At 50.4% G+C, this 25,927-nt stretch overlaps 1 protein-coding gene across 2 annotated transcripts in view; it reads right to left on the bottom strand.

Annotated features, from left to right (window-relative positions):
• LOC101438772 (calcium-activated potassium channel subunit alpha-1-like) overlaps positions 1 to 25,927 on the bottom strand; it is a 100,164-nt gene continuing 74,237 nt past the window's right edge. The window contains exons 2-3 of one of the 2 annotated variants that reach the window (XM_071215890.1): positions 14,833 to 14,986; positions 1,550 to 5,149 (exon numbers count right to left, since the gene is read on the bottom strand). In XM_071215890.1, the coding sequence (XP_071071991.1) occupies positions 14,885 to 14,986 (102 nt within the window). In that variant the 3' untranslated portion in view covers positions 1,550 to 5,149; positions 14,833 to 14,884. Of the gene's footprint in view, positions 5,150 to 14,832; positions 14,987 to 25,927 lie in introns of both variants that reach the window. The other variant, XM_058299160.1, reaches the window with a different exon arrangement.

The raw sequence follows: 25,927 nt of genomic DNA, 5'->3' as shown, positions 1-25,927 counted from the left end.
TTTTATTTTATTTTTTCATTTATTGAAATCTATCACTCATACATAAACATACATAAACAATAAATGTATAATAGTTGTGAACTTACAAAACAAACATATATAACATCAAGCAAACATATATAACATCTCACTCTACCACCAATAACTTGCATTTTTTAAATCTTTTTAACTAATGATTAAAGAGCATTGTCAAAATATTACTATTAAACAAAGTATTTTCCCCTAACCAATCTGATTATTATCTTTATATCATTTATATATGAACATACATAAACAATTAAGTGTATAGTAAAAGTTGTGAACTTACAAAGCAAACATGCATAACATCATACGGGGGTGCCACACATCAACCCTCCACCAACACCTTGCATTGTTATGAGATGTTTGTTACAAACTATGAAAGAACACTGTTGAAATCTTACTACTAATCATAGTTCCTATCTTACATTTGGTGTGTTTTTCTCCCAACCCACCCTATTAATATTTTTTAAATGTATTTTTTTATGACAGAAGTTGTAAACTTATAAAACAATCATGCACATGTGCAGAATTCCCAAACAACACCCCTCCATCAATACACCACAATGTGGTGTGTCATTTGCAACAGATAAAATAATATCATCTGATTATTGCCATATCCATAGTGTACATTTGGCTCAGATTTTCCATACTGCCTCAGTATCAACACAGTGCATCTTTTGCATAGATGCAAGAATATCGTATTATTACTACTAACCACAGTCCATAGGTTACTCCAGCCATACCTTTCCCATGCTTTTGAATCTGTACCATCAACCAAAGTTCTCATCCACCTCTTGGTTTACTGTGCTATCTAGTTCTAGGTTAATTTCTAGCATTCTGTTAGTGGCATTTACATAACTAGACTACCATTTTCAGTCACATCCCCATTTATAAACTAGCTGTTACTCACTGTGTGTTACCATCCACTCTATACATTTCCACAATTTTACAGTAAAGCTAATTAAAACTTCTACATACATTAAACACCAGTAGTCACATTTCTTCTCTTATTTCCTTTAAGAATCCACCACCTACCACCAGGTCTTGTGCTACATTCAGCTCACAATAGGTTGGCTTGAAGGGAAGGCAATGCAGAAATAAAGGTAGAAACACAAGAGGGGAGAGAAACCTGAGACCAGGGGACTCACAGCTTCTGGAACTGAGAGCCTCAACCTTGGTTTTCCCATCACATTTATTGGGAAACTACCAAGCAGTTGTTTGCTATCTGAACTGCAACATCATTTACAAAAACAGGAAACAACTACAACATCTAACAACAGCTACATTTAACAGGTGTAACATTTACGTAACAAACAGGTAAGCCAGTTTCCCACACTAGTCTTGAAGATATTTTCCAATAATTTCTTCCAGAAGTTTTATGGTTCTTGCTTTTAGTTTTCATCTTTTGATCCCTTTTGAATATGTGTCTTGGAGTTGGTATTTGGATTTTTTCAGATGGGAGTTTGTTGTGCTTCTTGGACAGGGATATCTATGTCCTTCAATAGGGTTGGGAAATTTTCTACCATTATTTCTTTAAATATTCCTTCTGAATCTCTGGACTGACCATGTGATAGCCAGGCCCTGAGCCTCAACAGACTTCAGCTCCTACACTCTGGTTTATTGGACTTACCTCACTCAGCTAACATGGAGGTGAAAAAGGTCAGCCACCACACCAGGAAGCCAAGAATGCCTACAACTGAAAGCAGGAGGATTGCATCCAGCATCCATGTGGAATCTAAGCCCCCTCTTGAGATAGACGTGGAGTGGACACAACCATTCTAAGGTCCACAGGATGGAGGAATAGAGTATGGATTAGAGTGGACTTACTGATATTCTATTCATGAACTATTGTGATTAGTAGTAATTGAAGAAAATGTGGCATTGGTGTGGAGAACGTGGCCATGGTGGCTGCTGGGGGTAGGGAGTGGGAGGAAGAGATGTGATGTGGGGGCGTTTTTGGGACTTGGAGTTGTCCTGGGTGGTGCTGCAGGGACAGTTACTGGACATTGTATGTCCTCCCATGGCCCACTGGGTGGACTGTGGGAGAGTGTGGGCTATGGTGTGGACCATTGGCCATGAGGTGCAGTGGTGCTCAGAGATGTATTCACCAAATGCAATGAATGTCTCATGATGATGGAGGGGGTTGTGGTTATGGGGGGGAGGCATGGGGTGAGGGGCATGGGGGGTGTATGGGGGCCTCATATTTTTTTAATGTAACATTAAAAAAAAAAGACCAAAAGAAGTAAAAACAATATTCCTTCTGCCCCTTTTCCCTTCTCTTCTCCTGCTGGGACACCCATGACACATATGTTTGCACGCCTTTTGCTGTCATTTAGTTCCCTGAGACCTTGTTCAATTTTTTCCATTCTTTTCTTCATCTCCTCTTTTGTATGTTCACTTTCAGAGGCCATTTCTTCAAGCTCACCAATCCTTTCTTTTGCCTCCTCAAATCTGCTATTATATAATTCCAATGTTTTTTTAAATTTCATTGATGGCACCTTTCATTCCCATAAGATCTGCTAATTTTCCATGTATGCTTTCAAATTCTTCTTTGTACTCATCCAATGTCTTCTTAATATCCTTAATCTCTTTTGCCATCTCATTGAATTTATTAAGATTTGTTTGAACATCTATAATTAGTTGTCTCAACTCCTTTATGTTATCTGGAGGCTTATCTTGTTCCTTTAACTGGGCCATAGCTTCCTGTTTCTTGGTGTGGATTGTAATTTTTTTCGATGTTTTTGCATCTGGCTTACTAGGGTATTTTTTCTGGGTGCAGTTTTTCTCTCTAGTTTAGGGCTTCCTGCCCTTTCTCCCTTGCTGGTTGTGCAGTAGGAGCCAAGCATGTAGTTGGTCCTGTAAGCTGTGGAAGCTCAAGCTGCCCTCATTGCCCCAGGGACCAATGAAGCTTCTTCCAACTTTCTCCTTTGCCAGGGACAGGGACAGAGTCACAGCTGTGTGGAATAATCCACGTGCAGGTCTAGACTGTAGTTGCCCAGAGAGACTGATGGAGCTTCACATCCCTTTCTCCCCTACCTGGGGCAAAGATGGAGCTGCAGGTGTGGGCAGCAATCTCTGCAGTGCAGGTTTAAGATGACTGCAGTTGCCCTGGTAGTCTTCTGATTTTCAGTCTATGCCAGCCGATGTTCTCTGCAGTTACCTGTATAGGCTGGTCCAGGGCTCCTCAGCCTCCTCCCTGCCAGAGGCGGGGCTGAAGCCTAGGTGGGCTACAGGCTGATCCATGTGAAAGAAACTGTCAGCCCAGCTTCCCCTCAGGCTGGGGGTGGAGTCAGAATGGTGGCTACTGGCCTCTTTCTGACTTGGGCTGGTTCTCACCCAAGCTGTCCCCAGGGTTGTCACTTAGCCAAGTCTGCCAATCAGTAGCTGAAATCGGCAGCCAACCATCTCCTCCTCCCCTGTCTCTGGGAAATGGAGCCTCCAATTCCCGTCACAGAACAGCTCCTGGGGCAGCTTGCGCCGCCAGAGTAGGATAATCACCCGTGTCCGCGGTTTGGCCAGTAATTTCCCGGAGAGGCTGGCGCAGGTCCCCGCAGCTTCCTCCCTGCTGGAGGTGGCACTGGGGCCGAGGCTGGAGCTGCCATCTGACCTGGAGGGAAAGAAGCCAGTTCCCACCAGCACTGGGATCCTCAGTCCACCCCGCTTCCCCTCGTGCCAGGCGTCAGTTAAGATGGTGGCTCCCAGCCTCTTTCTGACCTGGACAGGCTCAAACCTTAGCTGTTCTCAGCGTTATACTGTAGTCCACTGAGTTTACCCATCAGTAGCTGAAATTGGTGCCCAATTGTCTCTTCCTCCCCCATTTTGGGGAAGTGGAGCTTTCAATTCCAGCTGTGGAACAGCTCCCGAGGTGGCTTGTGCCCCCAGTGGAGGATGGGCACTGGCCTCCGCGGCGTGGAGCCTCTAACTCACAAGTCTTCTCTGCAGATGAGCAGTCTCCTCCTTCCACTCCTTCAAGGATGTGGCAGGGTGCCCTTCTAGTTTCCTGGAGCCCCCAAACATGTGCTTCCACTGGCTCCAGAGAGCTCTGGGTGTTTGCTAACTGTCCTGTAGCAGGAGCCGACTCTAGGAGCTCCTTACTCTGCTGTCATCTTGCTGGTTTCCCAGGCACAGTCATTTTTGATGGAAATGAGACTTTGTGGAATGTTTGGGTTGTCTTTTAAAAGAGGAGTAGATGAGGAAAAAAAGGGCATTCCAAAGAGAAGAAGAGTGTATATAAAAGCTTAGAGAAAGGGAGAGCTTAGTGAATGTAAGATTTGGCCACATCCTGAGCCCCCTGTGCGGGCTGCCCTGGCCCATGCCATGGAGGGATTGCTGCAGGTCAGCACAGGCACCACGGGGCCAACGAGTGACCACAGCCAGGGGGCAGCAGGTCTCCGACCCAGGAGGCGTCTGCCCAGCAGCAGCGTGTCCGCATGGTGGAAGGTTCTCTGAGCACTCCTGGGCAGCTCATGGCCCCTGAATCTGATCCCCACTGTGTCTCAGGTTGGGGGTCAGGCCCCGTGTCCTGCGGAGGAAAGCTCTGAGCTCCCTGATGTGCCAGGCCCCTCCTCGACCCCAGCTGCGTGGGGCTGGTGTCCGCCTGCCTTCTGTGTCCTCTGCTGTCCCTCATGCGTGAGGTCCTGAGGTGACCCCACCACACAGGACAGGCCCCGGCGTGTGCTCGGGGTGTGGGGAAGGACGCGTGAGGTCAGCAGGGCCCGGGGACCTCGCGTGGTTTCAGTGGCCTTTCCTGGGTGGCTTGGAGGCTGTGACGTGACCGTTTCCTGGGGTCCCTGCTTGGCCGTCCTGGGTGGTGTCACAGCCTCCTCCAGCTGCCGTGGAAGTTTCCCAAGCTCCATGGCTTCAGGTGTGCACACTGGTCCATCCTCCATCCACAGGCTGGAGGGGGTCTCCAGGCTCCTTGGCCTCACCTGGTGACGTGCACAGCTCTGCAGGCCTCTCGAGGACCTGGGCTCCCTGGGCTCGCTTTTCAGCCCCCAAGGGGCCACGTGCCCAAGAGCAGGGCTGTCTTGATGTCAGGCGCCTGGCTCGGAGCGGGCACAGGTGGGCCCTCGTGGAAGGACAGGTGGACACGGGTGCGCGGGCGAGCTGGAGGACCGTGGCCCCGGGCCTGAGAAGAGGGTGGCAGGTGAGGACCCACCGGGGCCCTGCTGGGCTGGCCTCTGGGGCACCGGGGGTGCTGGGCTCTAAAGGCAGATGCCGGGGTCTTGAGGTGCTCCTCGCTTGAGGCGAGCGGGGGTCCCAGAAGGCCGGGTGGTCTCCCTTCTCCCAGGGGGCTGCCCAAAGGTGCGAGGAGACCCTTCCTCACTGGAGTGAGGGAGGGGCCGATGTGCTCTGGTCGCTTGCGGGGGCCTTGAGTGGAGGGTGGGGGTCCTCGGCAAGCCCGGGAGGGAGGGACAGAGTGGACAGCAGCGCTGGGGCGGTGGGTGCCGCAGACAGACGCAGGGTCTGCACGGGCTTCCTCGCACAGTGGGTGGGGCAGACCCTCTGCCTTCAGGGGCCCCCTGCAGCCCCCAGCCTCATGTCCCGCAGTGGCCCAGGGCCGTGGGGAGGGGTCCTCCTTCAGCAGACACTCGCCAAGGCCCAAACCAGGCAACGCTGCGGCCCCAGGGGGAGTCAGGCCACGGGGAGAGGCCAAGGTCAGAGGTCAGGCCTGGGGAGGGTGGGGGGCCCCCTGCAGAGGAGGTGACAGCCGAACCTTGTCACCAAGTAGAGTGGAGGCTGGAGGCCAGCGCCCAGGGAAAGGCCCACCAATGGGTACAGGTGTCCTGAGCCCAGCCCACCGTGCCAAGGGAACTGCAACCTCTGCTCCCAAATCAGATGACCTTCCTGTGACCTTCTCTCTCTTCTCTGCCCTACAGGGGAGGTGCCTCACCTTCGCCCCAGTTGAGTGCCCCATGCATGCCGGTGGTTTGCGACCCAACTCTGTGTGCCCCACCTTGCTGCGAGGGGGTCTCTGTTGCTGTGTGCCCGCAGTACTGCTGTCCCCCCACTGCATACCCCCATCCCTGCTCCCAGGCACTGACTGCCTGCCCTCCATGAGCCCTGCCTGCAAAGCCCTAAGGCTAAACACCAAAGGGCCAGGATTGTTGACTTGCTGAGGTAGACACATAGTTTTGTTTTTACAGTAAAAAAGATGTTGGCATTTGTTGCTGATGATTAAAAGAGTTTATTACATGGTGAGTTTCTGTCCTCTCCAAGACGCATATATGCTCCACCTGCTAGAATAACGCATCCCGGGGCCCCGTGGGGGATGGACATGGATTGTGCCACTCACAGCACGCACCTCGTCTTCATCCATCTGCCAAATTCTGCTCCATGAAAAAGCCCAAAGAGCCTATTTCATGTGAATCCAGTCCTGTGTCTCCCTCCCTAACTTCACACAAAGAGAAGCCTTTGAATTTCTCATCTCCTTTCTCCATGTCCCTGGTTTCCCACTTTGGAGTCCCACATTCTGAACGTGTCATAGGAGGTGGTGAGGAGCCCCCAAGGTCACTAGCTGGAAGCATGACTTCTCCGTCCAGGTGTCCCAAACTGTGCCCAAGCCCAGAAGGATTCCACTGAACCGTGTCCTTTCCACTAGAGAAGAAAAACAATTCCCCATCTGGTTCCATCTGCCCCTGTTGGAGAATCCACACCCAAGAAGGATGAGTTTTAGTGAGCAGCGTCCTCCCACCAGGCGTAGCCCATGGTCTCTCCATGTCTGTGAAATAGCCAGGCCCATGGGCCCCTGGAACCTGGCGTGGGGTCCCCGAGCACCTCAGGAGAGTCTGCAAGGGCAGCTGTGACTAAGGGCGCCCAGGCATTCACTTCATTAGGGAACTAAGCTGCTCTCCACCTCAATCCTGTCTTCCTGAATGCTACATTTCTGCCTTTCAATTGAGTGCACGGCAAGAATGGGGAAAAATATGGCAGGTTTTGGAGTTTAATATTGATTGAGTTAGATGGCTAGTGAGGGAAATAACCATAATTTTTCCCATGTTTAAAAAAAGTTTCTCTGGAGGGGCCCGTTTTTGTGTATGTAGTTTGTATGTGCAGGCTTACCCTGGGACAAATAACCATTGACCTTCAAAGCCTTCCTGTCTGATGTTGCTGCTGCTTGAGGGAGCCCCCTCTCCCCCTCCCTGCCCCGTGCCCTCCTGTGCAGCTGAGTCCCCCATCTGTCCAGCCAGCTCCCAGGACGGGCTTGGGGAGAGCATTTCCCACTCACCTCCTATGCTGTTTGTGTGCCAGCAAATCCTCTCCCAAGCTGGTGGTAAGAAGGTTGTTCCTGTGACAAAATGCTGCATAAGGCAAGGCCGAGCAATGGGCCAACTCAGAGCCAGGAGCAAGGGAGAGGGGCTTAAAGCCCTGGGGAGGGGCTCGGTGGTTCAGTTTAGTCCCCATTTGGAGACTCAATTTCAGATCAACTGTACAAGCGGCTTCCCCACACTGCATATTCTTTCTTTGTAGGATGTGAAGCCTGACTCTGTCAACATTTTTTTTTATGAAGAGTAAAAGTCTATAATTATGTAAGTCCAGAGTATTAATAAATTAATGAGCCTTTGCACTTCACTGTTGGACCATTAGATTTATTCACTCCTGGTGCCTGGCTGGTTGGTCCTACCCCAAGAGCATGGTCCGAGGGGAGAGGGTCTAAACACCCCATGAAGAGGTGGGAGACAGAGGGCACTAGCAGTGCCCCTGTGTATCTAGATGGCTTTTGCTGGCTTATGTACAAATATGCCCAGGACAGCCACAACAGAAAGCACAGAATGCTGGAAAAGCAGGCTGGAGGCCATGGGGATTTTACAAAGCAAGGAAAAATGTTTATTGTACTCATGATCTTAAGAAAAGTGTGTGATGCCTTTTTATTAAGCATGAAGGGGTTACGAGCAGTGATGTCAGCCAGCTGGTAGGGTAGGGCACTCTTGGTGCACACCACCCCTTTTCCCACAAACAGTGAACAAAAAAAGTTGAAATGGTTGAAAGCAACTTCCCCAGAATTCTGGACATCACTCAAGGGTGAATGGTAGTTAAACAAGTGAAGGGTGAGTGTGGTGGTGCAGTTTCATGGGGTGGGTCCCATTTAGTGCATCTGCATGTCTGCACACACCTGCTCCAGAAAGATTGACTCAAGGTGATCACTGGTTTTACCTAATGTGGAAAGTATGCAGAGCAGAGAAAATGGGTGGAGAAGCAGGGCAGACAGATCATGGGGAAGAAATAAGCCACAGCCACTGGGGTAAAATGTGGTGAAGATATAAAAGGTGCCTGGGACACAGGAGGAAGAGCTGGAGAGTTTCTCTTTAGGATGGGAAGCTGGGACACAGAAGAGAATTTGTGCATGCCAGAGAATTGTTGAAAGCTACTACACATGCCCAGGGCAAGATGCATGCATAGAAAGACCAGAGAGGAACCGAATTCTTCAATATGGGCTGGTTTATGAGAGCTCAGTACAAACTGGCCTAAGTTTGGAAGGAGACTCTCAACACAGAGTTGATCCACACTACAGCCTTCAACAATCACTAAATAAACATTACAGAACCAGGAAAGTGGCAGAATCTGATCTTAAAAGTTAACACATGAAAATATCCAATGTTTAGAGTTCAACAACAAATCACGAGTTTTACAAAGAAACAGGAAATCATGGCCCATTCAAAGGAACAAAATAAAATGATGGAAATTGTCCCTGCATCAGGCCAGACATTGGAATTCCTAATCAAAGACATTAAGTCAACATTACTAAATAAGATTAAATAAGCTCAATGAGATAAAACAAGGACAAAGAACTAAAAGAAATCAGAAAAAAATGATACACAAGCAAAAGGAAGAATTAAAAATGTTAAAAAGGAAAGCAACAAATTGTGAAGATAAAGAGTACAGTAACTGAAATTAAAAATTCACTAGAGGGTAACAACAACATATTTGAACAAAGGAGAAGAAAGCATCAGTGACCTTGAAAACAAAATGAGTGACATTATTCAGGCTGATGAGGAAAAATGAAAAAGAATGAAAAAATGTGAGCAGAGCCAAGAGACTTGTGGGACAAAATGAGACATACCAACATATGGTTGTTCCAAAGTAGAAGAGAAAGAGAAAGAATACTTGAAGGAATAATGGGAAAAAATTCCCAAATATGATGAAAGATGTGAGTATAACATCCAAGCTCAAGAAACTCTAAATATGAGAAACTCAAAGAGATCCCCAGTGAGATGCATTATAGTCAAACTGTCAAAAGACAAAGACAAAGAGTATCCTAAAAGCAGCAAGAGAGAAGTGACTTATTACATACATGGAATCCTCATTAAGAATAATTGCTGTTTTCTCATCAGAAACCATGGAGGTGAAAACACAGTAACTAGACATTCTTAAAGTGCTGAAAGAGAAAACTTGTCAACCAAGAATGCTGTATCTGGCAAAACTGTCCTTCAAAAAGGAGGGAGAAATCAGTATATCCCTCAAAACACAAAAACAGAGGAAGTTTGTTACACTCTACCTTCCCTACAAGAGGTACTAAAGGGAGTCCTCCAGGAGGAAAGGAAAGGACACCAGACAGCAACTTGAAGCAATATGAAGAAATAAAGATCTACAACCAAGGTAGCTACATGGGTAAATATAAATGCCAGAGTTATTGTAATGTTGGCTTGTAACTCTACTTTTTATTTTTACATGAGTTAAAATATGAAAGCATAAAAGAACAATTCTATGTTATTGGGCACATGATATATAAAGATGAAATTTGTGAAAAAACAAAACACTGTGCAGATTTGGAGGGGTATAAGAGCAAAGATCCTAGATCCTATGGAAGGCAAGTTATTAGCATCAATTCAATTTAGATTGTTATATATTAAGGATGCTAAATGTAAATCCCCATGCTAACCACAAAGAAAATATCTTAAAAATATCCTGAATAGGAAATGAGAAGGGAATCACATAGCTTCACTACAAAATATTAACTATAAAAAAGAAGGCAATGGAGAGAATGTAGAACACAGAAGGTATAAGATTTACACACACAAAAAAGGGAAAATGTCTATAGTTAGCCCTGCCATATTAGTAATTACATTGGATGTAAATGGATTACACTAGTTCATTAAAAGGTAGTGATTGACAAAATGGATAAAGAGCATGACCCAACTGTATGCTGTTTACAAGAGTCTCACCTTAAATCCAGAGACAAAAGGGTGAGTGAAAGGATAGGAAAAATATTCCAAGTGAATAATAGCAGACAAAATAGACTTTAAGTAAAAAAGAGACAACAAGTACACTATATAGTAATAAAAGAGACAATACATTAAGAAAATAGAACAATTAATAATAATTATGCAGCTAATAACAGAGCCCCATAACATATGAAACAAGCATTGATAGAACTGAAAGGAGAAATTGTTCTACAATAATAGTTGGGGGACATCAATACATGACTTTCAATAATTGCTAGAACATCCAGACAGAACATCAATAAAGGAAACAGAGGACTCAAACCATATTATAAAACAGGGGTTCTTAACCTCTTTTGTTCCATGGACCTCTTTGCCAGTTAGGTAAAAACCACGGACCCCTTACTAAGTCCACATTATACTGTGTATTATTTAATAAATATACAACACCCCGACCAATCCATGTCCACAAGAATGTTTTTGAATTTCAATTTAAGCTCGAGGACCCCTTGTTAAGAACCCCTGTAAAATAATGGGACCCAGGAGACATACGCAGAATCATCCACCTAAGAACAGCAGAATACACATTTTTCTCCATTTGGTTTGGATCAATCGTCAGGGTAGAATGTATGTTAGATCACAAAGCAAGTCTTAACTTTGACAAGATTGAATTCATGAAAAAGTTCTTTTCTGACTAGAATGGAAAGAAGCTAGAAATTGGTAATAGAAGGGATGCTGGAAAATCCACAAATATGTGGAAATTAAACAACACACCCTTAAACCATTTGATCACAAAAGAAATTACAAGAGAAGTAATAAATTTCTTGGAAATGCATAAAAATGAAAATGCAACATAACAAAATTTATGGGGTGCACTGAAAGCAGTGTGTGGGGTGAAAACTACAGCTGTAAATGTGTACATTAGATAAAAAGAAAGCTTTCAAATATGTCACCCAACTTCATATCTTGAGGATCAAGAAAAAGAAAAGCAAACTAAACCTGAAGTTAGCAGAAATAATAAAATAAGTATTAAAGCAGACATGAATGAAATATAGAACAGAAAAATATTTGAGAGAATCAACAAAACCAAAAGTTGGTTCTAAAGAATGATAAAATTTATAAACATTTAACTATACTGTCAAAAAGAGAAAGGACACACACACACACAATAGAAAAATCAGAAATGAAAGGGGGTACATTCCTAATGATCTTGCAGAAATTAAAGATTTCAACAGACTACTATGAACAATGATACACCAATAAATTGGGAAACCTAGATGAAATGGTCAAATTCCTAGAAACACACAGTATGCATAAATGGACTAAAATAGATCTTAACAGATTTATAACAAGTAAAGAGATTGAATCAATACAAAAATCTCCCACAAAAGAAAATTCTAGGACCAGATGCCTTTATTGGTGAATTCTACCATACATTCCAAGAAGAATTAACACCAACCATTCTCAATCTTTTCCAAATTTGAAGAGATCTCTTCCTAACTCATTCCATGACTACCATTATTCTGATACCAAAACCAGAGAAAGTTATCACAATAGAAGAAAATTACAGACCAATTTCCCTTATAGATGTAGATGCAAAAACCCTCAACAAAACACTAGCAAATTGACTCCAATGGCATATTAAAATGATTACTCACCATTACAAAATGACATTTATCCCAGGAATACAAGACTGGTTCAGCAGAAGGAAATCAAAGAAATTCACCACATTACTAGAATGAAGGAAAAATCTCAATTAACACAGAAAAGATATGTGAAAAAATTCAACCCTCACTCATGATGAAAACACTCAGAAAAATAGGAAGAGAGGAGAATTTCCTTGACATACTAAAAAGCATTTATGAAAATGCCACAGCTAACATTATACTCAATGATGAAAGACAAAACTTTCCCTCTAAGATCAGGAATAAGATAATGGTTTCTGCATTCATCACTATTCTCCAACATTGTACTGGAAGTTCTAGCCAGAGCAATTAGACAATGAGAAGAAATAAAATCACCCAAATTGAAAAGGAAGAAGTAAAACTCTGTTCAAGAAGACAGGATCCTTTGTATAGACAATCCCAAAGAATTCACAAGAAAAGTATTAGAGTCAATAACAAATTCAACAACCTTGCAGGGTACAAGATTAACATGCACTGGGGACCCCTTCTCCTCTGCCTGGGAGAAAGGGAGCCTCCCAACCTGCTTCCCAATCCTACAAGGTAGGCACTGTTTTTCCTGCCATTTTGCAGAGGAGGAAAGTAAGGCTCAGAGCTGAAGGCCTTGTCTAAGGTGAAAGGGCTTCTGAGGAGTGGGGGTAATTGGATGGGGGAGTCCAGACCCTTCCAGGTGCCTCTCAAGGACTGACTTTGGATTAATGGCTCTGGGGAACTACGGCAGAACTAGGATCAAAAGTATGGAAAGTCGTGAGTCCTCTAAGGTATCAGCTCCTTTCATCTTCATAATTGCCTCCATCCTCTCAGGCCTTCCTCACTGGTTGTCCTGCACCTAAAATGCTGCTCCCCAAGATGTCTGGATTTTGGATCTTCTCAACATTCAGATTCAGATGCTATTTCCTCCAGAAGCCTGCTTGAACCCGCTGTAACTAAACTGTCCTCTTCCTGCTTCACTGGGTGTCCCACTGCCTCTAATTTACTAGGTCCTAGTCTTCTGGGTTGGGAGCTATACCGTGTTGATGCCTCATCGCACAGTAGGCACTCAATAAGGATGTGGCAGATGCTATAGGTTTGCCCCCCATGTCCCCTCAGCACCTCACTGTGTACCCAAACCCTAAAACAAGACTTCCAGCTGCCAGCACCTGCAGGTCTCGCCTGGGGGCTTTTCAAGTCACCTGAGCCTGCCCTGACCTCACACTGGGCGTGCTGGAAATGTCAGTGAGTCCGTGCCCCTTGCAGGGAGGCACACGGGACACAGGAGCTGGGGGGCCACTGCCCCAGCCCTATCCACTTCTGCAGGGAAAACTTGGTCGAGTGGTCTACACTCTCCTAAGAGTCCCAGGACTGAGCTCAGGGACCCACAGCAGTCATCTGCTGAGACCTGCTGCCTTGCGCTCTCTGTCTCCTCCTCGCCATCTCCACTCCCCTTCCTGAAGTGCTTCCTGGGATCAGCCCCCAAACTACTTGCACTGAAAAAAGTATAGCAAGGAGGTTGCTATCACCTGGAAGCGTAGAGATGCTCTCTTTTCCTTCGCTGGCAGACACATTGGATCGCCCATAATTGCTGCCCCAAGGCTCAGTGTGCCTCAGCTGGCTGTCCCTGAGGCCCCGTGTAACTCAGAGCTGGCTGTCCCAGAGGCTCGGTGCGCCTCAGCTGGCTGTCCCCAAGGCTCGCTGTGCCTCAGCTGGCTGTCCCTGAGGCCCAGTGTGCCTCAGCTGGCTGTGCCACGAGTCTCGAGTCTCGGTGTGCCTCAGCTGACTGTCCCTGAGGCTCAGTGTGCCTCAGCTGGCTGTCCCCGAGGCTCGCTGTGCCTCAGCTGACTGTGCCCTGAGGCTTGGTGTGCCTCAGCTAGCTGCTGTGCTCCCCTGACCTGTGTGAACTGAGCAGGCCCCTGCCCATGCCTGGGGCTCTGGACTCTGGAGGAACAGGTCTGTCCCTCCTAAAGGCTCCAGGCAGTCCCACTGAAGCCACCACGTTCCCATACAGTGGAGGCTGAGGGTGCTTTTAGTTTAACCAATGCGAGCTTGGCGTGACCCCTCATGCTTTCCCTGTCCCTGCACACAAGGACACAGCGGCAGCATAGGGCTTAGGTCAGAGGTCATCTGTGAGGTCACCAGGCCCCCTGATGGCCACACCCAGGACTTCAGACCTCGGCTTCTGCTGAGAACTGAACACGAGGCTTCAGAAAAATGGGATTTCATGGACAGTCCCTCCCTGGCCCTCTCCCACCCTCCCTCCCCTCAGCTGACCCTTGGCTGGGGCCTTGATTGGGGGCCCCTCAACCCTAGTGAGTGGGAAAGGGGTGCAGCCCTCTGTGACCCCCCCTGCCCTGAGTCCTCCGGGCTGGAGAAAACAAGCCCCCCCTCTGAGCTGCCCACATCTGAGAGGAGTGAAAGGGGGACTCTCCTGGGGAATTCTTCCTCTTTATTTTAAATCAGAGCAATAAACACACATTTTCCAAGAGGCAGAAATGAAGCAGACCCTGCAAAGTCAGAATGAGCTGAAATGGGTGCAGGAGCAAATAGCCCCACTCATAAAATGCCACATGGGAGGATTCCCTCACCGCGACAGGGCAGAGGGGTTCCTGGCCACAGCAGACACTGAGCTGCCACACGGTCATTCAAGGCCAATGACAGTGGCAGCTCTGCCGATTGGAACGTCACTCAGGAGGGGGAAGAGCTGGAGAGGCTGGCAGGGGCCTGCCTGGCCACATGCCCTGACGTGAGCTGACGTGGCCCCACCTGACCATGGGCCCTGGGGTTCAGTCCAGCCACGAGCCCTGGTAGGGAGGAGGGACATGTGGAGAGTCCCCAGGCTCTGGCACAGACCCCTCACAAGCAGGAGGACCTCGGGGCTGGCCTCCTGGTGTCACCCTGGTGTCCACATGGAGGGGCCACAGCAGTGACACCCACGGGGCCTGGTGGACCAGGTCAGCACGCCTGTGCTAGCCGACCTCTTCCAGGTGGCTCACCTGAGCTAGAGGAGACCCAGGGATGCAGGCTGGCCTGGGGGCGATTAGTGTGTCAGGACATGCTCTGGGAACAACGCTGAGGTGGGGCGAAGTTGGAGCCAGACCCTGCGGAGAGGTGGCGGCAGGACGTGATGCGGCCATCGTCCCAAATCACCTGCAAGGGAAGGGGCGGTGGGGGACGGGGGCTGCCCTGTGTGGAAACGCGGATGAAGGGGCTTCTCCTGGGTCCTGCACTGCACCTGTCAGTTCAACAGCCCCCATGGGGAGGGGAGCAGGGGGGCTGGAACCCAAGCGCCTGGTGGCAAGGAGAGTCCTGAGGGACCCCCACCCATGCCCACCCCACCCGCAGGGGCTTCCCTGCCGAGGCCTCCACAGGCAGGGGCGAGACCAGCCCAGGGAGGAGCGGTGACAGGGTCGGAGCCAGGGCCCCGCTGGCCTCGCAGCCCAGGGTCCCCTGCACCCCAAGAACCCCCACCGTCCAGAGCCAGGGTGGGGCCTCAGGCTCGCAGACCCCTCCTCCTCTTCAGGCGCTGGCCTGGCCGGGCTCCTGCAGTGCCTGTTCACTGTCCCCCTCCTCGAGCCCTGGGCTGGGGGTCAGACCCTCCACAGTCCTGGGTGGAAGCTCCACCCACTCAAGAGCGAGGAGCAGCACTGATTGAGCGACAGAGGGGAGCAGCGCTGGTTGAGCGACAGCGGGGAAGGCGCAGCCTCCAGCTGCGGGCACACTCACCCTTCCCACTCACACACGTGGCCCCTTCTCTCCAGCGTTCTGCCCTTGAAGGGATTTTCCTTCCATCTGTCCTTTTCTGTCCCTTCCAGTCCAGGCTGGCAGGGGTTCCTTTCATACAGATCTCTCAGAAGCTTGTTGGTTTTCACGTGCTGCACAGGGGTCCAAGCCATCAGACAGCAGGGCGTTCCCAGCTCCGTCCTGGAGAGCTGCATTTCCAGTCCTGATTTGGGAGGAAACCACTGCCCAGTTCCATGCTCAGCTAAACCCTCACAGGGAGCACTATTTTCTGGGACTTGCTTTCTCAAAGCTCAGAATTTTTCCAATCATCAATTTCTGTTTTTTTTTTTCCTGTACCCAGGAGTTCAGTTTCCAGTTATCCCTTTCCTCTCGCATTTTATTATAAGGTTCAAGGAGAAGCAGGCTGCACTTTCCACCCACACTTAGCTTGGAAATATCCTCAAGTTCATAGCTCTTAAGTTCTCCCATCTGTCATCAGGACTCAATATTGCCAAGTTCCCTACCATTTTAAAACAAGGACTGCCTTTCTTCCAATTTTCAATACACATGCATTCTTTCTAAGGACTCATCAGAAATACCTTTGCATCCATAATTCTACCAACAGGCTCTTCAAATAAATTTAAGCCTTATCTTTCAAGCACCTCACAATTCTTACAACCTCTACCCAACCCAATTCCAAAGCCCTTTCCACTCTTTTGTATTTGCAATAGAGGCACCCCTTTCTCCTGGTACCCACATCTGTTCTGGTTTCCTCGGCTGCTCAAAGCAGATACCATGAAATTGGTTGGTCTAGACAATGGGAGTTTGTTAGCTTACAGCTTGAGGCTGAGAAAATGTCCAAATTGGGGCATCAGCAAGGCGATGCTCTTTCTGAAGGCTGGCTGCCGGCGGTCCTGGGTTCCTCCGCCACACGCTGGGCTCTCCCTGCTCTCCCACGGTCTGTTGCTTTCAGCTTCTTGCTTCCGCGGCTTTCTCTCTCTCTGTCTGAATTTCCTTCTCTCATCAAGGAGTCCAGTAAGAGGATTAAGACCCCTCTGACTGAGGTGGATCACACCTTAACTGAAGTAGCCTCATCAGAAGATCCTGTCTCTGGTGGGTTCACAGCAATGGGAATGGTTTAGGCTTAAGAACGTGGTTTCCTGAACATGTCCTTGCATGAGCATCTTAAACCCCACAGGGGACATGGTGCAATCCTGGAGGGCCTCAAAGTGCACGTGCCCCCAGGTAGGAGCTCCCGCCCCACTTCAACCAGTGCCCAGTGCTCAGGGGATCCCCAGCCCTAATGGGAGATAGGATTCCTTTCTCCATTTGACAGATCAGCAAACATGGGCCTGAAAACTGAAGGTTACTTTCCTAAGATCCCACAGCTTTTCCCTGGAGAATCCAAGCAGCCAGTGCAGACACGCTGTGTGCAGTGGGATCCTGGGCTCCCCAGGGAGAACACGGGGGATGATGGTGTGGGGGTGGCATCTGCCTCCAGATTCCCCTAGCCTGGGCCTGTCCCTGTCCAGCCCCCACCAGGTCAGCACTGGCCACCAGGGGCACTGGAGCCTGGAGGGAGCCCCGACCTGGGGGCCGCTGGGTGGCTCAGGGCAGGGGTTCCTCTGTCACCTCCGAGTCTGGGGGACCCTCTCCCTGGCCTCGGGTTAATCTCAGGCTGTGGCGTCTGCCCCCCCCCCCAGCCCCCTGACATGGGTCTCTAATCCTGGGTGATGCTCGAGCCTCTTGGAGGCAGGACCCTCTCTCAGACCCCTGGCCTCCCCCGCAGGACCCTCCTGCATGCACACGCACAGCCTGTGGGGAGCATGTGTGGCCTTGATGCGGTCCACACACTTCCCCCAGCCCCCTTGCTTCCACCAGCACCCCCAGGCCTAGCCCAGAATGGAGATGGAGGGGACCTGGAGGAAACTGCTTTTCTCAAATGCGCACAGGTGCTTCTGCCTGTGCCGTGCTGGGCAGCCCGGGGCCAGGTGAGGCAGTGGCAGCTCGGCCACTGCTGTCCTCTGTCTTCTGATCTATGGGACAGGCTGGTGGCCCGGCCCAGACGCTGCCAGGGGAGTGAGAGGCCTGGGGTCAGCATCCCCTCCCAGCGTGGACCAAGGCTGATGCTCACCCCAAGGGACGCTGTGTCTCTAAACACGGGCAGGGTCAACAGGGACAGAGGGCAGAGGTCGAGGTCAGAGGTCAGAGGGACCCGAGGAGGTCACTGGTCCCAGGGCTGTGTGGTGACCAGGACTGCACCTGCCCTCCCAGAGGCCCCAGGGCCTGAGGCCCAAGCAGGCCATGACCAGGTGAGCCAGACAGCCCCAAGGACGGCAGAGGGGCCAGGACCCTCTGGACTTTGACATCAGCCTGGGGAGGGGGAGCCCCCATCGTGGGAGGGGGGCTTCAGAAGCTTGGAAGGCTGCATCTTGAATATGGGGGTTTCTATCGCCTAACATGGAAGCTTCCAGGGACCCACGAAACCTGCACAACTCTCACAGGCCACTTCCAGATGCCCCCAGCCTGCGGTGTCCCTCAGTGCCTCTGTCCAAGGGGCATTTCCATGGAAACATCAAAGCAGCCCTGCCAAAGGCTGCTCCCACCAGCACAGGCCTGACCCTCCTCAGACTGTGCAGAGGCAGGGACCCCAGAGAAGAGGACAGGGCTGAGGGGGTGGGGCCCAGGGGCAGGGCTGGGGCCTGGGGCCAGGGCTGGGCAGGGGTTGAGACACAGAGGCCGGGCCTGGGGCCTGAGCGCGGAGCCATGGCGGGCAGCCAGGCCCAGGGCTCCAGAAGCTGGAAAGCCTTGGGAACCAGCAGCATTTCCTCCTGCAGGCTCCTGCCCTCTGGGTGCTGCCCGCACCTCCCACAGTTCCTGTACAGAGGACTGAGGGGCTCCTAGGCAGCTGCCCGGTGCCCCTACATGTCAGGGTCCCTCCTGGCTACCCACTGGTCACATGACTCCAACAGAGCTGCTGTCAGGACCCAGGCAGGGGGAGGGCAGTTAGGAGGGGGTGCCTGACAGTCCCCAGCGCCCCCAGAGTTGTCTCCACATGTTGGGGAGCCTCTGCCTCAGTCCTCTTGGGATGCCCTGCCCCCTCCTGCTCCTCTTCCCACAGCTGCTCCTCCTCATGGCAAGCTGAGCCCTGGTGTCACTCTGAGCTCCTCTCTGCCCTCTGCCCAGCACCTGCACCCCCGCAGTCCCCCCTTGCTGCCCCAGCCTCCCCAGGGCTGTGCTGCCTGGGAGGGGAGGGTGGGGTCTGTCCCACACGTGCAGGAAGTGGGGGTCAGTGCTCAGCCGACACCTCAGGAGCCCCTCAGGAAGTGGGAAGTACTGGGGGTAAAGGTGTCCTCTGAAAAGACCCCCGAGCTTTGGCAACCATAAGGTCACAGCTGCTGCTTGACCCCGTGGCCCCAGGCATGTTCTGCAGCCACCACCAGGTGGGTGGAGTGGAGCCCGGTGGTCCTGAGGGTGGACAAGACGAGGGGCCCGGGGGCGGTGCTAGACGGGGACCCCACTGCTCAGCTCAGGTGGCTCTGACACATGGGAGCAGGGGAGCGGGTGGGACCCCATGGGGCGGGGCCCCAGTGACGTCCTGTAGAAGAATGACAAGCGGGTCAGCTTCTGAGCCCAAAGGCGACCTGGGGCCCTCAAGCCCGAGGGACAGGATTCCTTGTATCTGGGAACCCCCTGCCTTCCCTGCTGCCCCCACCTCACCACCCCACCGGGTAGGGCCTCCACAGGAAGCTGATTCTGGTTCCCATGGCACTGGCCCTGGGAGGTGTTCCCTGGGCACCCGGAAACCAAGAAGGGGCAAGAAACCGGTGGTGGGGGACCCTGCCCTGGGTGGGGGTTGTCTCAGAGATTGGCTGGGAAGCCTGAGCCAGGGTGCAGGGTCAGAAGGCCTGGGGCTGAGGGTCACCCCCCAGCACCTTCCTGCCTCAGCACCAGGTGCCCAGGTGCCCAGGTGCCCAGGTGGGGCCTGGGGGTTGGGGAGTCCCCTGTGACATGCAGTTGGCTCCAGGAGATGGCGCTCGTGGCTCACAGTCATCCCTTGCTCTTTTAAAGAGCTGATCTCAAAACCGCAGTGTTTGCAGTCACGGGACACACAGGACTAGGACTTCTGTCTCACCTGGAGCTGGTTTCCTACCTGTTGTGTCCCACGTTTCACCACGTTTCCGTGGTTAGGCTGATTTTCCCCTTTCTGCAGGCAGGCGCCAAACTCAAGGTGCCCCTTTGCCTAAGCTCAGCCTCTGCTGGGATCAGCAAGCCCAGCCCTGAGCCCCCAGGTGGGCCCAGCCCCTCTGCAGGTCCCTGTGCCCAAGGTCAGGCCAGGGGGTCCATGTCTGCCTGGGGACCCAGGGCCTAACTGCACATTCTTTGCTGAACCCCCAGGCAGGACTGTGAGGCTCCATGCATGTGAGCTCACCCCACGGGCCGTGGGAAGGAGCCCCAGCCCCAGCCCCTGCTCCCAAGCCCCCCTGCAACCACCCTAGTTCCAGGGACACACAGGGCCGCAGGTGACTTGTGGAGCTGATTCCTGGAAGCTGCACAGGCCAGCTGGTGTCCGTCATTGTCCAAGCCCACGGGTTCTCAGTGTTCCTGGTCCCTGTCCTTGCAGTCCCCCCTTTCCCAACCAGCTCCCCCACACTGCTCCTCCCAGCCCACAATGCCCCACGATGCCCTCCAGAGCACCTGTTTCACACCTGGAACCTGCAGCCTCCACCTTCCACGGCACCTGCTCTCCCTCCCATCCCTCGGCCAAAGCCTGGGTTTGCTCCCCGTGACCATCCTGTGGGGACGATCAGGCTGCGCTGCTCAGCCAGCGCTAGCCCCGTGGTGCTATGGAGACTGTGGGTGACCGACGCCCACACCCCGTGGCCATGGACCAGGCGCTGGGCCGGGCAGTCCAGCTGGGCCTGTGCACCAGACGGAGGCCTGGAGTGATCCCAGGGCTCCAGAGCAAGGAAAGGGCAGGGCCGGCGCCCGGAGCCCACCTTCCTGCCGGCGCCCTGTGACTGAGCCTGGCCAGCGGCCTGCAGCCCTGTGGCCGTTCCTGCCTCACCCCTTCCACACCCGTCCTCCTAGTTCTGCATCCCTGCTGGACCCCGGCCCACCCCAGAGCTGCCCCGCGGCCCGTCCTCCTGAGTGTGAATCGCAGTCACCCTCAGGCCCTCGAGTCCAGTGAGGAGCTTGGAGCCCTCCAGGCTGCACCCACACCCCCACCGGCCCTCCTCTCAGGAGACCCTTGCCCCGTGAAGCCCCTCGGCGCCCACCTCTGCCTTCTCGGAGTTTGGACCCCCACTCCTGGGCCTCCTCTTGGTCCTGACCTTGGGCTCCTGGCTGACCCTCCGCCTTCACCCGGGGCCCACGGACACCCTCGCGACCCTCTGTGGCCCCGTGATCTCCACCCAACACCTCCTGGGCTCAGCTCCCCACATGGCGGCCGACCTGCTACCTGGACCTGCTCCTGAACTTGCCGTCACCTGGGCACACAATTCCACACCTCGCCCCTCACCGACACCTGCTGTGCATCCAGGCAGTTTTCTCAGTTCCTCTGTCACATGACCATTGAGCCTCGTGGGAGCTTCTGCTCTTTCGGCATCTCCGTTTCCTGTCCGGGGAGGTCTAGGGTGTCCCAGGACCCTCCCGTTCCAATACGCCGGGCCCCCTGGCCCCTTTCCTATCTGTCCCTCACTCAGGCTCAAACTTCAGCACAGATGGGTGGAGCCCACAGGGTGCCCTCCGGGCCACCAGGGCTGCTGGTGTTGCTGGGGACGAGCACACCACTGGCAGGTTGGCTTCCTGCCATGTAGATGCCCACCAACCACAAATGAAGCCTCGGTACCAGACAAAACTTCCCAGGAAAGGGCCGGCAAAAAGCAAGAAAACCAGTGTTCTAAGTGGCAGAAAGTAAAAGAGCGTGAGCTTGAAGCCAGAACAGTGGAGGCAGCTGGAGCCCCTGGAGACGGGGGTGGTGGGCTCCTGCCCTGAGGGCTGGGGGTGGGATGGGGTGGGGTGGGCAGGGGGCCCCAGCCTCAGGTACCCAAAACTGGAATCTGCTCCCTCCTGAGCAGGAGCTGTGGGGGCTACACCCCCTAAAATGGGACAAGGAGATCTCACCCCAGGCCCAGCGCCTGGCACAGGAGAGGCCCCTGCCTGCCCATGGGGGAGATCAGGAGCCCCAGGCTGCTGGGAGGCAGCGTGGGAAATCTGAGCAGCCATAAAACTCATCTGAAACTGGTAGAATCCACCAGGCTCCAGCAAAAACAGCCACGAACTTCTCCCTCTGGAGATGCCTTCCTTCTCCAGGGAAAGTTCTGCTGAAATAAGCTCAGGGGGAAAAGATAATAGGGATCTGTCAAAGACAGTCAGTAGGGGGAAAGGGAGGACACCAAGATGGCAGCAGAGTAAGAATCTCCTAGAGTTGGCTCCTGCTACAGGGCAGTTAGCAAACACCCAGAGCTCTCTGAAGCTGGCTGAAGGACCTGTTTGGGGGTTCCAGGAGGCCAGAAGAGGATCCTTCAAGGTCCTTGAAAGAATGGAAGGAGACTGCCCATCTGCAGAGAGGATTCATGAGTAGACTCTCCATGTTCCAGAGGTCGGTGCCTATGGCACAAGCTGGCTTGGGAGTGATTCTGTGGCAGGAGTTGGAAACTCTATTTCCCAGAAACAGGGGAGGAAGGCAGTGTGGCACCGACTTCAGCTACTGATTAGTAACCCCAGCTAGCTAAAGTATAATCCTAGGAACAGCTAAAGTTGGAACCTGTTCAAGTCAGAAAGAGGCCAGTGGCTGCCATTTTGACTCCATCCCCAGCATGAGGGAAGGTGGGATGGACTGAAGATCCCAGTGACGGTACAGACCTAGGGACCAACTTCTTTCCATCCAGGTTCGATTGCAGCTCTACCTAAACCCCAGTCCCACCTCCATCAGGGAGGAAGCTGGGGGGAACCTGCACCACCTCTCTGGGAAACTGCAAGCCAAGCCACAGATGCCCGTACCCATCCTACTCTATGGCTGTAAGCCACCTCAGAGCTATTCTATGGTTGGAGTTAAAAGCTTAATTTCCCATAAATGGGGGAGGAAGAGACGGTTGTCCACCTACTTCACCTTCTGATTGGTGGTCTTGGCCGGTTAACATATTATCCTAGGAACGGCTAGGGTTTGAGCCTGTCCAAGTTGGAAAGAGGCTGGTGACTGCCATTTTGACTCCACCCCTGGCATGAGGGAAAGTGGGGCTGGCTGAAAAGCCCAGTGCTGGTAAGGACTGGCTTCTTTCCACCAAGATCGGACTACAGCCCTAGCCTAGCTTCAGCCTCACTTCCAGCAGGGAAGTGCTGTTGGGACCTGCACCAGCCTCTCCAGGCAACTGTTTCAGCTGGAACAGATGGACTAGTCAGACACCTGGGGCTGCATCCCTACACCCCAGTAGGATACGAGGGGGCTGGTGTTCCCTCAGCCTCTCAGGGCAACTGCAGGCAGTTTTGACCTGCACAGACCTGAACTTTGGGCACCTGTTGCTCCACCTCCACCCCCAATAGGACAAGAGAGGGACTGTGTTTGCCCAACCTTGCTGTGTAAGTGCAGCTTTTGATCCACACAGCCTGGACTGGTGGGTACTTGTGGATCCACCCCAAACCCCCAAGAGGAAAGGAGGGAACTGGTGTTTTCTCAGCCTCTCTGGGCAATAGCAGGTACTTTCAACCTGCACAGACTAGACTGTTGGATGCCTATGGCTCCACTATCACCCCCAATAGGATAAGAGGGGGCTGATGTTTCCTCAGCTTCTGCAGGCAAGGTGAATGCTTCTGGCCTACATGGACTGAACTGTTGGACATTGGTGGTTCCATTCCCACCCCTTGAAGAACAGAGGAACAGTATTCCTTCAGCCTATCAGGACAACTGCAGGCATATTTGGCCGACACAGATTAGATTGTTGGGCACTCCAGAGGGTCCATCGCTACCCCCAAAAGGGAGGGGAGCCAGTGCTACCTCAGTTTACCTGGGCAACTGTTATCATTTTGGACCCACATGACATAAATTTCTGCCCAGGTAAGGGAGGAAGGGGTGTGAAGCTTGATCAATCTCTCCAGGCAACTACAGACAGTCTCATCCTGCCCAACTTGGATTATTATGCACAGCCACAGCTCTGTCCCTACCCCTGACAGAGGAGAAAGGTGGGAGAAGCCTCATCAGTTCCTGGGGCAATGTGGGCAGCACCAACTACATCCTTGTCTCCTACTACACAACAAGCAAGGGAGAAAAGACAAGAAAGCCCTAAACTAAAGGGAGAAACTGCACCCAGAATAAATACATATAGCAAGCCAGGTGCCAAGACACCAACAACAAATTACAATCCATACCAAGGAACAGGAAGATATGGCCCAGTTAAAGGAACATAATAAGCCTTCAGATGACATAAAGGAGTTGAGATAACTAATCACAGATGTTCAAATAAATTCCCTTAATAAATTCAATGAGATGACTAAAAAGATTAAGGATATTAAGACAATGGGAGCACAAAGAAGAATTTGAAAGCATACATAGAAAAATAGCAGATCTTATGGGAATGAAAGGTGCAATAAATGAAATTAAAAATACACTGGTGAAGAGGCAGAAGAAAGGATTGGGGAGCTTGAAGACATGGCCTCTGAAAGTGAACATACAAAAGAACAGATGAAGAAAAGAAAGGAAAAAAACTGAACAGGGTCTCAGGGAATTAAACAACAGCAAGAGAAGTGCAAACATACATGTCATGGGTGTCCCAGAAGGAGAGGAGAAAGGAAAAGGAGCAGAAGGAATATTTGAAGAAATAATGGTAGAAAATTTCACAACCCTATTGGAGGACATAGGTATCCATGTCCAAGAAGCACATCGTACTCCCATTTGAATAAATCCAAATAGACAAACTGTGAGGAACATACTAATCAGAATGCCAAATGTCAAAGACAAAGAATTCTGAGAGCAGCAAGAGAAAAGCAATGCATTACATATAAGACTAAGTGTTGTTTTCTCACCAGAAACCATGAAGGCAAGAAGGCAGTGGTATGATACATTTAAGACACTGCAAGAGAAAAACTTCCAGCCAAGAATTTTATATCCAGTAAGATTATCTTTCAAAAATGAGGTGAGTTTAGAATAGTAACAGATAAACAGAAAGTGAGAGTGTTTATAACAAAAAGATCAGCTTTGCAGGAAATACTAAAGGAAGTGTTACAGCCTGAAAAGAAAAGACAAGAGAGAAGGGCATGAGAGAGAATCTAGAAATGATGATTGTATCAGTAACAGTAAATAAACATGTCAAAAGAGTGCTAAAAATAAAATGACAGATTAACCCAAAGATCAAAATGGATGAAATAAGAACTGCCTGTACAGTAATCACATTGAATGTTAATGGATTAAACTCCCCAATCAAAAGATACAGACTGGCAGAATGCATAAGAAAATATGAGCCATCTATATGCTGTTTGCAAGAGACTCATCTTAGCCCCAACAATACCACCATATTGAAAGTGAAAGGATGGAAAAAGATACTCCATGCATGTAGTAACCAAAAAAAAAAAAAAAAGCTGGAATAGCTATACTTATATAAAATGAAATTGACTTTAAAAGCAAAACTGTTATTTAGAGACAAGGAAGGACATTACATATCAATAAAAGGGATAATTCACCAGGAAGAAATAATAATCATAAATCTATATACACATAACCAGGATGCCCCAAGATACATGAGGCAAACACTGACAAAACTGAAGGGAGAAATAGACATCTCTACAATAAGAGTTGGAAACTTCAATACACCACTCTCAGCATTAGATAGAACATCTGGACAGGGGATCAATAAAGACACACAGAACTTGAATAATATGATAATTGGGCTAAACCTAATAGACAAATACAGAACATTGTACTCCTAAAGAGCAGGATATACATTCAGGGAAGAAAAAGAAATAAAAGGCATCTAAATCTGAAAGGAAGAAGTAATACTTTCATTATTCATAGATAATATGATCCTATATCTAGAAAGTCCCAAAAAGTCTACAACAGAGCTTCCAGAGCTAATAAAAGATTTAAGAAGAATGTCAGGATTCAAGATCAATACAAAAATCAGTGGTATTTCTATACAATTGTAATGCACAATCTGAGGAGGAAGTCAGAAAAAAATCCCATTTACAATAGCAACTAAAAGAATCAAATACTTAGGAATAAACTTATCCAAGGATGTAAAGCACTTGTATTCAGAAAACTATAATGCATTGCTAAAAGAAATTTAAAAAGACCTAAATAATTGGAAGAACATTCCATGCTCATGGATTGGAAGACTAAATATCATTAAGATGTCAGTTCTACCCAAATTGATACTG

This window comes from Dasypus novemcinctus, chromosome 6, assembly GCF_030445035.2.
Source record: "Dasypus novemcinctus isolate mDasNov1 chromosome 6, mDasNov1.1.hap2, whole genome shotgun sequence".
Lineage (NCBI taxonomy): Eukaryota > Metazoa > Chordata > Mammalia > Cingulata > Dasypodidae > Dasypus > Dasypus novemcinctus.
The sequence above is the reverse complement of the archived record's forward strand: the minus strand, read 5'-3'. Positions and strand labels throughout refer to the sequence as shown.